The sequence below is a fragment of the Azolla caroliniana genome, unplaced genomic scaffold, assembly GCF_043228905.1.
Source record: "Azolla caroliniana isolate FFs.n. ecotype wild unplaced genomic scaffold, voAzoCaro1.0.p SCAF_3, whole genome shotgun sequence".
NCBI lineage: Eukaryota > Viridiplantae > Streptophyta > Polypodiopsida > Salviniales > Salviniaceae > Azolla > Azolla caroliniana.
In genome coordinates this window covers 9,762,478-9,777,428 of record NW_028230438.1, presented here as the reverse complement: position 1 = coordinate 9,777,428, position 14,951 = coordinate 9,762,478, and the positions used below count along the sequence as shown (strand labels likewise).

The following is a 14,951-nucleotide window of genomic DNA, read 5'->3' as shown; positions in this document are numbered from 1 at the left end:
ATTTTACCAATCAATTAATTAAGGCAAAATTTTGAACACATTTTGTATTATTATCATGGACCTAGAGATTTATGCCCTTGACTTCTAAGCCACCTCGAAAATTCAATTCCGCTCCCTGCTAAATACAAGTCTACATTCTATGCATATAGTAGTATGAGCACACCCATAGCATGAATCAAACTCACCAACCTTGAGATTGGACAAACAGTTTCCCATGTGAGATTGCAGCATGTATCTGTTGCTATTGTGATTATATTCGGCCTGACAAGAATGCCACACGCATATTACAATTTCTTAAAAATTCATCTTGACATTTATGGAGGCGTCCTTGGATAATTTTAAACTATTCAACATAACGGATGAACGCTATCAGCTTGTGACTCACACAATTGAAAAGCTCAATTGAATTTGAACTCAAATAAATGTGGTTTTGTTGCAGTTCACAATGTTGCTGGGCTAAATTGTCTCCAAGAATCACAATTTATATATTATTGACTTCAACAAGACACAAGCTATCGTGTTCAGAATTTCATTTTATGTATTACACTAGCTATTGTTGGTTACATAAGTAGGATGATTTTCCTTCTCACCCACCCAAGTTGACTGGGATGGATGATGACATGTACCAAACGACCCAGTTCAGTTGTCCCATTTGAATTGACTAAATTGTTCTTCAGAACATGTCCAAAGGCAAAGAAGGAATTTATCAATGTGATGCAGTTCCGTGGTATCATCTTGATAAGAGGCTTGATTGGACACTCAAATCAAGTTGCACCTTGCACATATCCCAGCATATACCTCTCAAATTTTCAATAAATATGACTAACTCATGCTTAAAATACATCCAATTATCCATTTGCTCCTACATCATAGCAACTTGCATAGATAAGTGACATGAACACATAAGAAACAGTGTCCTTCTTTTCCAAGTGCATTGCATGTTTAAATGCTTGTTTCCCTAACTCCACATTTCCCCAATTTCTACATGCATTCAACACCGTTCGCCATACTGCAAGACTATGAGAAGCTGATGTTTCCTCGCTCATCGTTAATGCTTTTTGCAATTGGCCTTGGCTTCCCAATAGATTAACCATGCATACAAGGTGCTCAAGAGTTGGAACTATGCCATAATCCTTGCTCATCGCCTCAAAATATGAGTAACCCTTGTCAACTAAACCTGCTCGAGTACATGTATCAAGAACAACAAGAAAAGCAACTGGATCTGGCTTAATATCTTCTCCAAGCATTCTCTCAAAGATAAGGAGCATATTCTCAAAATTTCCAAGTTGTGCATAGCCTCCCATAAGTATGGTCCATGAGACCCTATCCTGAATTGGAAGCTTATGAAACACATGTTCCGCTTTTGTTAAGTTTCCAGATTTTGAATACATATAAACCAATGAGCTTCCAACAACATTACATTTTTCTAGTAAACCCAGCCGTTCTATCTCGGCATGTATTTCAGCCATTTTATTGGTGGAACCTATACTACAACAAGCTTTTGTGATGGAAACAAATGTAGCTGCATTAGGAGAGATGCCATGAACATGCATCTGATCGAAACACTTGAGTGCTTCTTCATGATGCTCTTGTTGAACATACCCTGACATCATCGTATTCCATAAGACCACATCTTGAACTGGAACCTTCTCAAACACATCCCGTGCTTTACTGAATGATCCACATTTAGCATATGCATCAACTAACATGGTGCTGAGAACATGGTCATTCTCAAATAGACCATGTTTTTCGATTTTAGAATGAATATAATCACATTGCTTGGGGTCTCCAATGACGCTACAAGCTTTCAAGATCGAAAGAAATGTGATAGCATTGGGCATGACATGTTCATGTATCATGTGCTCGAATAGGTTAATTGCCTGCTCTGGTTTCCCATGGTCAGCATATCCTGAAATAAGAGAGGTCCATGTGACCACATCTCGGGTCTGAAGGTTATCAAACACACAATGAGCTTTTTCACACAAACCACATTTGATATACATGTCTACCAGGGCATTTCCAATAACAATGTTTCTTTTTGGTAAACATTGTCTTTCAACCTCTGCATGTATTTCTCTGCCCTTATCTATTGCTTGTAAGATGCCACAAGCTTTCAAGCAGCAAACATATGTTATGGCTGAAGGATGGACACCCTGAAACTGCATCTCTTCAAAACACTCTAGAGCCTTTTCCTCTTGTCTGTGCTCCACATATCCTGTCATTAACATGTTCCATGCAAGTACATCTCGCACTGGAAGTTTGTTGAAAACTCGTTTTGCTTCACCAAGCAAACCATGCTTTACATAGATATCAACTAACACATTGCCAATCCCTCTTTCTCTTTCAAGAAATCCATTTCTTTCAATTTCTGCCTGAATTTCCTGGCCTTTCACAAATGCACCCATTCTAAGACAAGCTCTCAAAGTAGAAACTAATGTGACAGAATCAGGAGAAACGCCCTCAAGCTGCATTTGTTCAAGTTGCTTGAGAACTTCTTCATGATGTCCATGTTCGGTATACCCTACAATTAATGCATTCCAAGCAACAACATCTCGATTCCCAAGCCTATACAAAACTTCCTTTGCTTTTTCGAGCGAACCACATTTAGCATACATATCTATCAAAGACGTACTGGCGGCAATATCTTGTTCAGGCAATTCAAGCCCCTCAATTCCTGCATGAATTTCGAGTCCTTTTCTTATTGCTCCAATACTACCACATGCTTTCAAGCTACAAATAAATGTGATCAAGTTTGGGAAGATGCCCTCCAAAAACATTCGTCTGAAACAACCTAATGCATCTTTGCCCTGTCCATGTTCGGCATATCCAGATATCAAAGTGGTCAAAGAAATTACATCCTTGACGGGGATCATATTGCAAACAAGCTGTGCATTCTCCAACAAACCACATTTCGAATACATATAAACCAAGGCATTTCCAACAAAAAGGCTTCGATTGAGCAATCCAATCCTCACAATGTGATCATGTAATCGAATCCCCTGTTCTCTATCTTTGAGCTTTGCGCAAGTTTTCAGTAAGGCAACAAAGGTGTGCTCCCTTGGTTGTATAGAACTGTTGTCTTTGTGGAGTTGATCATATAGGGCAATACCATGATGTAGCTTACCACTCCTTATATAACCAATGACCAGGTGATTCCATTTTACCTCATCCTTATGAGAGAAGTTATGGAAGCCTTGTTCAGCATCCCGTGGGTTTCCTAGTATGAGATGAGATTCCAACCCTTTATTTTTCATGAATGAATAAATATTATTTGGATACCTTGAAGCATCTCCACACTTTAGTAAAAGTGCTGAGAAATACGCCCATGCATGGACAATTTCACCAATTCCATGCCCATTTTTCTACTTTCTTTCAGGAAAGCCAATGAATGGACAAAGCTCATGTTAAGCAGGTATCCACAACCCGATACCTTTTTTCCTCTTCATCTTGTGGAATGAGAATCCTCTCTCCTTCTCCACATAAGGATTCATGGGTTTCTTTGTGCTTGGAATGTGTATCTGATTTGGGTTGTGCCTCTGCATATACAAAACAAACACTCACACAAGACATTATAGAAGAAGAGAAAGCATTGAAACAAGTCACAAAAAACCCAAAATCATTGATCGCAAGAAGTAACAATGAAGAACCCAAATCATTTGATTACTAGAAAAGAGTTATTAACGAGAAAATCACATCCTCCGGAGGGGAAAAAAAGTTCATATAAATCCCAAGAAGAGGTAGATTTATGTCATCTAGCATTATTGCACATGAGAGGGTAAACTTTTGCCATGTCGCTAAAAAATGAAGTAGTTGAGAATGCAAGGTTTTCTTTCGATTATCATGTTATTTTAACACAAACATAGAAGTATGAAAAAGAAAGAAAGAAAAGAGTTCATACATAGTTATTTACATTGGGTACATCCGCATGGGCTTGGGTGAGCGGCTTGGGTGAGGGTTCACATTAACATTGAGTGCTAGTGCATGTGTGTGCTTGGGTTAGGGTTAGGGTTAGGGTTAGGGTTAGGGCTAGGGCTAGGGCTAGGGCTAGGGCTAGGGCCTAGGCTAGGATCATGGTCACATTTGCGCCTGGCCAGGATCATGGCCACATCTGTGGATCATGCTACATGTGCTCGTGTTTGGGTCAATTAGCATACAAGGTTCAAATTTGGGTAGTCACTAGGTCAAGCAACGCTTGTTTTCTATTCTTGATCATCATTTGAAAACACTAAGGTGAAGATTGTGTATGGGTTTCCCCATGCAATTGAAATCCATGTTGATATGACTCAAAATGATTAGCCACAAAAAGAAGTGGACGGACTAGGCCTGTTTTCAAACTAAGCACCTTGGTGGAAATAAGTGTTCATGTTGATTGTATTTCATTAGCTACCTTTGAGGCTAGACAAACTTATATTGAGCAAACAAAGTTGTGCCATGTAAGATTGAACCTACATGTGTACGATAAAGTGAAAGAGTGTTTTTAGTTGGTCACTTTGGTGTTTGCCATGTTGATATGACTCAAAATCATTAGCACTATGCAGTTTGGTGCTACTTATGCGGGTTGAATGTTCATTTATTGCGATTTGACTACTTGAAGCATCCAAACTAGAAGAATATATAGTAGAAAATGCAACAAGTCAAGTTTCATGCGCACAATCAAACACAGAAGCAACTAGCAAAATGTGAAAACAACGAGATATTTACTGCTTGACAATGCTAATGCATCTAGGTAGGTGATCAATGAATGGGTTGTGCAAGATAGAACACACGTGGTTCAACGTCTGTAAACTTCCTCTGTATTAACAATTGATTTAATGTTATGGAACGTAAACATTTATTGATGTATTTCATCCAAAATGATGGTTTTAGAAAGATATCAATGTGGGGTTTTATTTTTTTTGAAAGGTATGTGACGAATCCATACATATTATTTGCTATTCTTGATTAGATTGACAAAGTTTCTTGCTTAAGGATTAAGCCGCCACTCTCGGTGGTGTTGGTTTCAAGCTACGTGTCCTCTCTCTCTCATTGTCCGGTGAATAAGTAACATCAATTGTTTGGTTTGAACCGAACCGAACCACGAAACCACAACTTAACGGTTTCAACGGTTCGGTTCAAGTTTAGGTTTTTTAAAGGGAAAAGTACCAGGATACCCTTGGAAGTTCATCTATTTACCAAAATGCCCATGGAAGTTCCAAATTTACCAAACTACCCCTATGTCCAAAAAATTACACTTTATAAAGTAATTATACACTCAAATCTACAAGCCCTATTTACCAAAGATGGAAGAACTAGCCCTATGTATCAAAGATTTGAGTGTATAATACTTTATAAAGTGTAATTTTTTGGACATAGGGGTAGTTTGGTAAATTTGGAACTTCCAGGGGCATTCTGGTAAATAGACAAACTTCCAAGGGTATCTTGGTACTTTTCCCTTTAAAAAAATGGTTCGGTTCGGTTTCAACAGTCAGAAACCATGGTTTAAACGGTTTTTTATATTTTATATTTTAATTTTTTTAAATAAAATTTAAAAAATTGTTTTAAAACAATCTTTTCATTTTTAGACCTTATTCTCACATTTTACCAACATCTTTAAAATTTTAAAATTTTAAAATAATGAAATATTATAAATTAAAAATAAAATAAAAACTTTGACCTAAGTTGAAAACCGAAACCGAACCATGAAACCGCGGTTTTTACGGTTTGAAAAAGGTTTAACGGTTTCGTGGTTTGGTTCGGGTTCAGGTTTAAAAAAAGTTAAAATGGTTCAGTTTTGACCCTCTCAAACCGAACCGAACCGAACCGTTGCCGATGGTTAGAGGGAACGATGAGGGTAAGAGGCGGGGGGAGGGGTACTTCTAGAAAAGGAATAATGTGGAAGTTCTCAGGGGCATTTGGGGAAATAAATAAAGTGGAAGCTCTGTCAGGGGCATTTGGGGAAATAAAGAATATAAAGAGCGCTCAAATGAGGAGGAGGAGGAGGGTATATACTCTGCTCTGAGCAAACGAAGAAACAGAGCGGAGTCCAGCGGCACAGCCACAGAGACCCAGCGAGACCCACAGACAGATAGACAGACTGACAGAGAGAGGGAAGAGAGATGAGGAAGCTGAAGTATCATGAGCAGAAGCTTCTGAAGAAGGTGAATTTCCTGGAATGGAAAAGAGAGCGGGGTCAGAGAGAAGCGTTGATCATGCGCCGATATCACATCACCGGAAGAGACGACTACAAACAGTGAGCTCTTCTTCTTCGTATTTCCTTTTTATGTCTATCTCTTGTTTTCTCTGTGTGTTTTTTTGAAAGCCAAGATATTTTTTTTGGAGAGATGGAAGGAAAGGGCATATGAAGGATAATAGTAATGAGATGGAAGAAGATGTATAGAAAGAAGAGCTAAGAAGATGCATATATGAGAATAATAATAATAATTATTATAATAAGTAGTAGTAGTAGTACAGGAGTAATTGCAAGAAGAGTCAAGAAAGGAGTATTATATATCACCAGGAGTATATGAGGAGATAATGATGTATATATGGAAAGAAGTCTACAAGATTACTTATTTGAGAAGAGGTAGGAGGAGGAGAAATTGAAGTATATATGAGGAGGAAGAAGGAGAATCAAGAAAAGAAAGGAGCCATTATAGTTAATAGAGGAGGCAGACTTAAGAAGAAGGAAATGCACATATCAATAGATAAATTAGATAGATTCTCAGAATTGGAAAGCCAAGTATGGCTAAACAGACCTGGAAAGCAATATAAGGAGAGCTAGTTCCACTCTAGTAGAGAAAGAGGGATTTTTTGATATTTTGTTAGTTTGTCCCGATATATACACTGTAATAGTATTACATCCTGTAGTCGTCTTTTGCCAAAACTTGCAAGAAACCATTACAAGTTTGGATCAGCTGGGAAAATTTCATTCATAACTTGAGGGAAAATGTGATAGTAAATGTTCTATTGCATACGCGTATCTCTTGATCTTCGCTAGATTCATGTTACCAACTTATTGCTTATAGAAATATATGCATAACTATGTCTAAGTTCTTTATATATTAAGCAAACCATTTTACAAGATATTTTCATATGTTTACTAAAGAAACATTATGGATGCTAGGTACAATAAGATATGTGGAATGATAACAAAAATGGTTAGTATAGTGAGGAAGCTTGATACAAATGATCCGTTCCGACTAAAGATGACTGAGCAATTACTGGAAAAATTGTGAGTCCTTATTTTTCTAAATGCGTTCCTGTATATACATGCCTATCAAAGATAAAAAGTTAAAAAACATTGGCAAAATAACCATTGTTCTTTCAGGTATTCCATGGGTGTGATTCCAAGCAAGAAAAGCCTGGCATTGTGTGACAAATTGTCGGTATCGTCTTTCTGTAGGTATGTACACACACAGGGACACACATACACACACAGATCCATATCCATATGGTTATGGGCATATGACATGCATAGTGTATAAAATATTGCATAATGGATCATGCATAAGGCATAAGGTGTAATGGATAAATGCACAGTGGACAATGTATATGGGCATATGATATGCATCAGACATCATGCATATCCATATCTGTATCCACACTTAACATGATTTTGTGTTGTTTTAGGCAAAACATACATGCACTTAATCCATATACATGTATACATGCATGCTCACGTGTGCATATGCACACACTCACACACATATATAGATTCCTGTGTGGGGTTATGTTGTTTTAGGCGAAGGCTTTCTGTTGTGATGGCACGGCTCCGTTTAGCTGAGAACCTCCAGGAGGCTGTCACGTTTATTGAACAAGGCCGTACGTTTCACATCTTGTCCTCTTCTTTTTCAGTTTCTAGTTTTTTAATTCAGTTTTATGACACACGAGGGATCCCCTATATTATAGATATACGAGTGGGTCCAGAGACAATTACTGATCCGGCCTACCTAGTGACGCGCAACATGGAAGACTTTGTTACATGGGTCGACACTTCCAAGATAAGAAGGAAAGTTCTACAATACAATGATAGGCTTGATGATTATGACCTTTTAAATTAGGTCATGTGAAAGTGTCTGCAACATCAAGTCATTGGACAAGAACAACTATTATGAAGTCATATCGGATTAGAAGGATCAGTTACTGCATTCTGTTGTAATGGAAGAGTTAGTTACTACATCAGTTCATCGAACTGGAAGAGTTTGTTGCTAACAGCAAGTCTCATGTATTTGAAAATGTGGTTTGAACATTCAAAACAATATTTATTCTTCAGTGCCAATCAAGTCATTAGGTTACAGAGGATTACAAAGTCTCATAATCATATGTGACTTGAGAGAGTGTTTTTTGGAGGCTTTCGAGAACTCATCGTATACTATGTATGTGTTCAAATGATTATTTGTTGATGAAAAGGGTATCTGATATTACAATTCTACCGATATTACAATTCTAGAGCGTATGTACAAGGGATTCTTTTACATTTATAAATTCTTTCTTTTGTTAAGATCAACATTTGCTTGCTCCGAGTTTATAATAGAAGATCAGCTCGAAGCACGAGATGCTGCACAAAGAAATAGGTAGATATGAGTATTATTTCTTATCCAAAACATCAAAATTAATATTACTTGCATGTGTTACATCCAATTTGAGTTCATTGTGGTTTTTTTTAAAAGTATTTCTCTAATTCTGAGCCTAGATTCCAATATCACTATATAAGCTAATTTACTTGTACTAGCTGCTAGTGTAGAATGTAGGGGTTGAATGCATGGCTTTGTTTTATCTCCATCAGGCATGAGATTAAATCTATGGTCAAAAAACAAAAATGTTGTTTCTGATACATATTGTTGTAAGATAAGAGAGCCCGTTTATACTATGATATACTTCCATTAATATTGCAGCAAAATTTTCCATTCCTTAGAGATTTGCTCAAAGGAAATCAGTTGCATATTTTTGTTAAAAATTTAGAAGAGATGTTGAATGGGTTTTACCTTAATCTGTGTCCTATTATATGTGTATGTCGCATGTAGTAATTGGTCACTTGCTTGGATGATTGCAGGATAGGAATACTCATTATTCTCTTTTTCCTCCAAAGTTAACACTTCTTTCCAAGTCTCACCATCATCATAAGAAACTGCAACCTTAAGAACAGAACGTGACACTGTGTTGTAAAGAAGGATTAGACGGCCGTCTGGTAGCTTCACACCATCAATACCTAAATTGATTTTTTCGACAAATTCTGAGTTTTAGTTTGTTATATTACCATTTGAAAATCCACTATGTGGTAGCTAGATCTTCATATAATATTAACCCTTGGTCTCATGTCTTAGCTCTACACCATAGTTAAACGGAATCTACTGGGCAAAGTTGCTAAATCAATATCAGTATCGATACATTCAATATCCCTAATGTTAATATGTAATCCATGAATATAACGATTTTTGTAGCTCTCTCCAATGAGAAATAGTTAAAGTACAAGAATAATAAAGATTCCTTAAGGGAATCTACATAAGTTTTTTGGTGAAGGTTTTCTTTAATACCATAGCAAAGACATAACACTATTGTGACAAAGTTTAATGGGTATTATATGTACCACTATTTGGATTTTCGAGTTGTATTGGTCTCACGTAGTCCCATGTTAATCCTCCATCGAAAGACTCGGCAATGCATACTTTCCCGATAAACCTCGTGGACCTCAATAAGAATCGGATCGTATTGTTTTGTGTTTTGTAGGGCACTGGTTGAATGACTCCGAAAGGAATATTTTTCACATAAATGGGTCCATGTTTGGACCATGTCTCACCAAAATCGTGTGTAATCTATAGACATCAACGTTGATTGTAATAATATGAATATGAAATAGAAAGAACATTCATTCAACATTATCATAAGAAGGAAGTTCCATATTTGTTACCTCCGCCCATGCTCCCCATGACATGAAGCTTTCCACCGAGGATCCACACAAAAGTTGTCCATTCTCCAATAAAAGAGGCTGACAAGAAGGGTAGAATGTTGGGTTTTTTAAAAGGATGAAATCTATAAAATATGATACAACGATTGTAGAGTAAGAAAAAGGTAAAACCCTTGGAAGTACCCATGAATTCCCCTTATTTCCCCAAACAACCTCGAGTTTCTGCGTTTTCTCATGCGCTAGTAGCAAACCTTGTGAAATACCCTTGATTTTTTTTTTGTTATTTCCTCAAATTTCCTTGGTGGACCCAAAATGATAGAAAACTCGAGGGAGTACAACCGAAACTTTTTCCCAAAAACTGAAATTTGGCACATTTTTTATTTCTATTGTTTATTATTTTTTGGAATACCTTGTTTTTACTAGGGCCCAAGATTCCTGGTGGTAGTTGGTTTCGACGTGACCAAGTCTTTCCACCATCGTTTGATCTCTTCATGAAACCACTCCACCTAACAAAAGTCAATAACCAACCTCGTGAAAACAATTCGAGTTCATATGAGAAAATTAAGTGTAGCCTTAGGAACATTGCAGCTAAATTCATTCAAACATGAATACATGTTTATGAATGAACATTTTCATAGATTGTATTCCGAATGATATATGGTAATGCGCTTCCACTATTATTTTAGCATTTATTTATTGGTGGCCGACCATTCCTAGTACATAGTGTTGTGTATAATGGTGGATCCACTAGTCCATCAAAGAAAGTTCTTCCAAGAAAAAACAGCTACAATCAAGGAAATACTCTAGCATTTATTCGAAATCATAGAATGTAAGAAAGGCATGCCAAAAGGAAAAGGTGTAATTTCAATGCAAGCATTACACATCTAAGAAAGTTATGTAAAAGTTGATCCACTAGCACTTGGGACCTTCCAAGTTCCACCAACAAACTTAAAAAAAAGAAAAATCTCTAAAATAATGGCGCCAGAACGCATAATGTGAAAGCATTTGCCTTTAATGGATGAATGCAGGTTCCTTTGACGTAGCAACATCATAGGGCTGGTGGCCCGGAACACAAGGGTGTTAAAATATATATGTATGAGCCACGTGCGATGGACACATGGGTCATTGGGTGGTTGCCAACAGGGGGGATCTCCAAGAGGTACCTCCAAACAAAGGAACAAACGAAAGAGGCTAGCTTTACAACTATGACCAATGTGCATGTGAAAAGTCTGCCATTCACTTGTGAAAAGTCAATACAATTGCCAAACAATACCACCATGCCCATGCCCATGCCCATTGAGCTGTGAGAAGTCTTGCGATTGGCCTGTAAAAAGTCAATACATTTGCCAAACACCACCACCATGACCATGACCTTGCCCATTGAGGTGTGAAAAGCATTGCCACTGGCTTGTGAAAAGTCAATACATTTGCCAAGCAACACCACCATGACCTTGCCCATTGAGTTGTGAAAAGTCCTGCCATTGCCTTGTGAAAACCCAATACATTTGCCTAATAATACCGCCATGCCCACTCACTTATGAAAGTAAAAAAAAGTCAATACACCATTGCCATGCCCATACCCATGACCATGACCATCTTGACTTGTGAAAAGTCAAAACATTTTGCCAAACAACACCACCATGATGCCCATGCCCATTGACTTGTTAAAAAGTCAATACATTTGCCTAACACCATGACCATGACCATTGACTAGTGAAATGTCTTGCCATGGAGTAGTGAAAAGTCAATGCATTTGACCAAACAACACATGACCATTCTCCTCTAAAAAAGAGAAAAGGAAGAGTGGATTTGCAGGGTGAAGATTAAATTGAAGCAGAGGGACTTACTTTTGGACCTCCGGCCCGATCTTGTAGAAGATGAGGATCTGATTGTCTGGCATTTTGAAGAGCACTGGATTCCATAGCGGCACCCCTGCCTCCTCATCGATCACCTCCGGCCAAGACCAAGACCCATTCTGCTAGTTTTTTTTTTTTTTTTTGCGATAATAATTAAACACATCATGATCTTTAATTGCCAGTTAATTTCATTCTCTTCCTTCTATGTACTAAGTAATTATGCAGAGGATCGGATTAATTGCATGCAAAATCAATGAATATAATCCAATTTGCAAGCAATTATCTCCCACCCCCCCTTCTCTCTCTCTCTCTCTCTCTCTCACTCACACACAAATAATCAAATCAAATCCATGCATACCAAACCACATCATGGAATAGTTCTTTTGTGTGTGTACCTTGTATGTCTGCATCCAAATTTTCACATCTGGCGCGCCTTCATGACTACCCCCGAAATAAGCCACGACGAAAACCCCGGGCTCGGCCTGGCGGGACATTGGAAAATCACATGTCATTGAATTAGCAGTACACATTATTAACAAATAAGAGGCTATGAATGAATGAATTTACATTATGTAATGTATGTAGGTTATGCATGTATGTAGGTTATGTATGTATGTATGTATGTATGTATGTATGTATGTATGTATGTAGGTTATGTATGTAGGTGATGTATGTATGTAGGTGATGTATGTATGTATGTATGTAGGTGATGTATGTATGTATGTAGGTGATGTATGTATGTATGTAGGTGATGTATGTATGTAGGTGATGTATGTATGTATGTATGTACATATGTAGGTTATGTATGTATGTATGTATGTAGGTTATGTATGTATGTATGTACATATGTAGGTTATGTATGTATGTATGTATGTAGGTTATGTATGTATGTATGTACATATGTAGGTTATGTATGTATGTATGTATGTAGGTTATGTATGTGTGTGTATGTATGTATGTATGTATGTATGTAGGTTATGTATGTAGGTTATGTATGTGTGTGTATGTATGTAGGTTATGTATGTATGTGGTATAGAGTAGTAGTAGTAGCATCCATGATGATGTACCTCCACAATGGTGGAGCTATGGCAACTTGGGAAGGGTGCACCACCAAGTGGGAAGAGAAAATCCTGTGACACAATGATAGGATCCTGACATGTACTTATCATGTGATGATCATGGCTAGTCTTGTTACGAAGAGATTGGATTGATGGTAATGGTGATGTTGTAAGCTGCCTTCTAGGGTTACTTAATGATCCTGCAGCTGAGGTAAACAAAAGCAGCAAGAAGCAAAGGCTACTTCTAGAAGCAAAGGAACATGGATTGCAGGAAATAAGTCTAGATTGAGAGGAGGAGGAGGAGGAAGAAGAACAGAGGAGGAGTAGTCTGGCCATTGTATGCATACATACATTTGCTTAATTACATGTACATGAAGCCATGGAACTCTGTGTGTGTCTGTGTGTTGAATTGCTTGATGAATGAATTAATGAATGAATGAATGAATGGGAAGGAAGAATACATGGGGGGCCACACACAAAATCAAAATCAGAATGAATTGAAATGAGTGTCAAATGGGAATGAAGAATCAATGGGCCACATAAAATAAAAAGTCAGAATGTCAAATTGAAATGAGATGAAATGAATGAATGAATGAATGAATGGGAATGAGGAATCAATGGGCCACATAAAATCAAAATCAGAATTGTCAAATTGAAATGAGATGAAATGCAATGAATGAATGAATGAATGAATGAAGAAGAAAAGGATGAAGATATGAAGGGGAGGAGGAGAAGAAGAGATGGTTTGACTAAATTATTAATTAATATATTCTAGAAAAGATAAGCTCTCTTGGATAAAGAGAGGACAAGCACAAGTGAGAAAAGTACATACAAAAGAGGATTCATTGCTTTTTTGCTTTTTTGTTTTTGGGGAAGAGGGGGTTGACAAGAGGAGGAGGAGGAGGCCAGAGACATCATCACAAGAAAAGCTACAAAAACATTACAAAAAAGTAAAATAGGAAAAGCCAATCCAGACACAGGGTATGTGTGTGTGAGAGAGATTTTTTGGAAGCATATTAATGTAAGGGAATAGATTTGCTTTTTGTTCTTTTGGAGAGAGAGAGAGAGAGAGAACCATGGCCCATGGGCATGGACTTAATGAATAATGAAATGGGATCTACCATCTATCCCATACTATTTTAACACAAGTACATATGTACATATATGTAACTTTGTCCTTGCCCAAGTTTGAAGGTTTTGTCAGCTCGAGACCTTTTGTCCTCTCGGATCGCATTTCAGTGCCCTTTCTTTTACCAGCTGACCATTCGTGTCCTTTCTTGCGCATACAATTTCTCATACAGTTACTAGAACTGATTTACAATAATCCAGTAGGACATGGTTCAAATTGTCACTCAACCTTTTCACTCGAAGTTTGACTGGAATGTACTGGGTGGGCCAAGTGAAACATCATAATGCTCATGAACTTTGTCCACCAGGGTTTGAATTACTTCAGCTTGTTATGCAAATTACATTATGGGCAATGGGCTCATATATGATTCTTTTGGTTCATTGGAGAGTGTGCATCAATTGTCCAAAATAGCCTTTAAAATATACTTTTGTAAATGCTCAATAAGACAACATGTATTTAAGTTAATACCATGTCAAAAACATTAGCAAATAGAGGAGCTCGACCTAGTATGTTTGCAAGAAGAAATATGGACACTTGGTAGATATGTTTATATGTGATTGAAGGTTGATTTGGAAGCATAAACAATGATGAAAGTTGATGAAACATGTCACATGGGTAGAAAATCCGTGAAATTAAGGTAAAGCATTTCTTATTGTGCATAGAGAAAGGGATGCAAACAAGTTAATGATACAATATATGTGTGCCACAAAGGAAACAAGCAACATGACGAATAAAAAGCGATATTCAAAATAGAGCCATGTTTTAGTGAGGTGGACATTATGATGTTGTTGGAAGAATCTCTTTTCCCTCCATTTATGATATTTGCATGTTAGTAAATGTATTGATATAAGGATATATAGCATAATCTGCTATTTATGTAAGGATTTAGTAAAGAATGTGTTCATGTAATGTGAAAGTGTTTCCTTTGAAGTTTGTACATCATACTAGATACTTGGCTCATATTTGCCTATTGAGTCATCTTGATTACTTTTTAATTCTAGTTTGGTCATGTAGACACTTATACT

At 37.2% G+C, this 14,951-nt stretch overlaps 3 protein-coding genes across 4 annotated transcripts; 1 reads left to right on the top strand and 2 right to left on the bottom strand.

Moving 5' to 3' along the window:
• Positions 1-520: 520 nt before the first annotated feature.
• On the bottom strand, positions 521-3,933 carry LOC147866199 (pentatricopeptide repeat-containing protein At2g33680-like). Its single transcript, XM_087316558.1, has one exon. It carries the CDS (start codon positions 3,252-3,254, stop codon positions 849-851), a length of 2,406 nt encoding a protein of 801 aa, XP_087172684.1. The 5' UTR covers positions 3,255-3,933; the 3' UTR covers positions 521-848.
• A 2,131-nt stretch (positions 3,934-6,064) lies between these two features.
• Positions 6,065-8,405, top strand: LOC147866198 (Alpha-L RNA-binding motif/Ribosomal protein S4 family protein). Its single transcript, XM_087316568.1, has 6 exons — positions 6,065-6,229; positions 7,103-7,210; positions 7,307-7,381; positions 7,721-7,800; positions 7,888-8,144; positions 8,180-8,405. Exons 1-5 carry the CDS (start codon positions 6,096-6,098, stop codon positions 8,037-8,039), a joined length of 549 nt encoding a protein of 182 aa, XP_087172694.1. The 5' UTR covers positions 6,065-6,095; the 3' UTR covers positions 8,040-8,144; positions 8,180-8,405.
• Positions 8,190-13,148, bottom strand: LOC147866197 (BNR/Asp-box repeat family protein). 2 transcript variants are annotated; one of them, XM_087316565.1, is made up of 8 exons: positions 12,807-13,148; positions 12,135-12,221; positions 11,731-11,861; positions 10,293-10,389; positions 9,887-9,964; positions 9,566-9,791; positions 8,964-9,187; positions 8,190-8,536 (listed from the first exon to the last, which is right to left on the bottom strand). In XM_087316565.1, the coding sequence occupies exons 1-8, from the start codon at positions 13,140-13,142 to the stop codon at positions 8,504-8,506; spliced, it is 1,212 nt and encodes a 403-aa protein (XP_087172691.1). In that variant the 5' UTR covers positions 13,143-13,148; the 3' UTR covers positions 8,190-8,503. The 2 variants fall into 2 exon arrangements, with proteins under 2 accessions (XP_087172691.1, XP_087172692.1); XM_087316566.1 differs by having other exon boundaries at positions 11,731-11,858; positions 12,807-13,120.
• Positions 13,149-14,951: the final 1,803 nt, after the last annotated feature.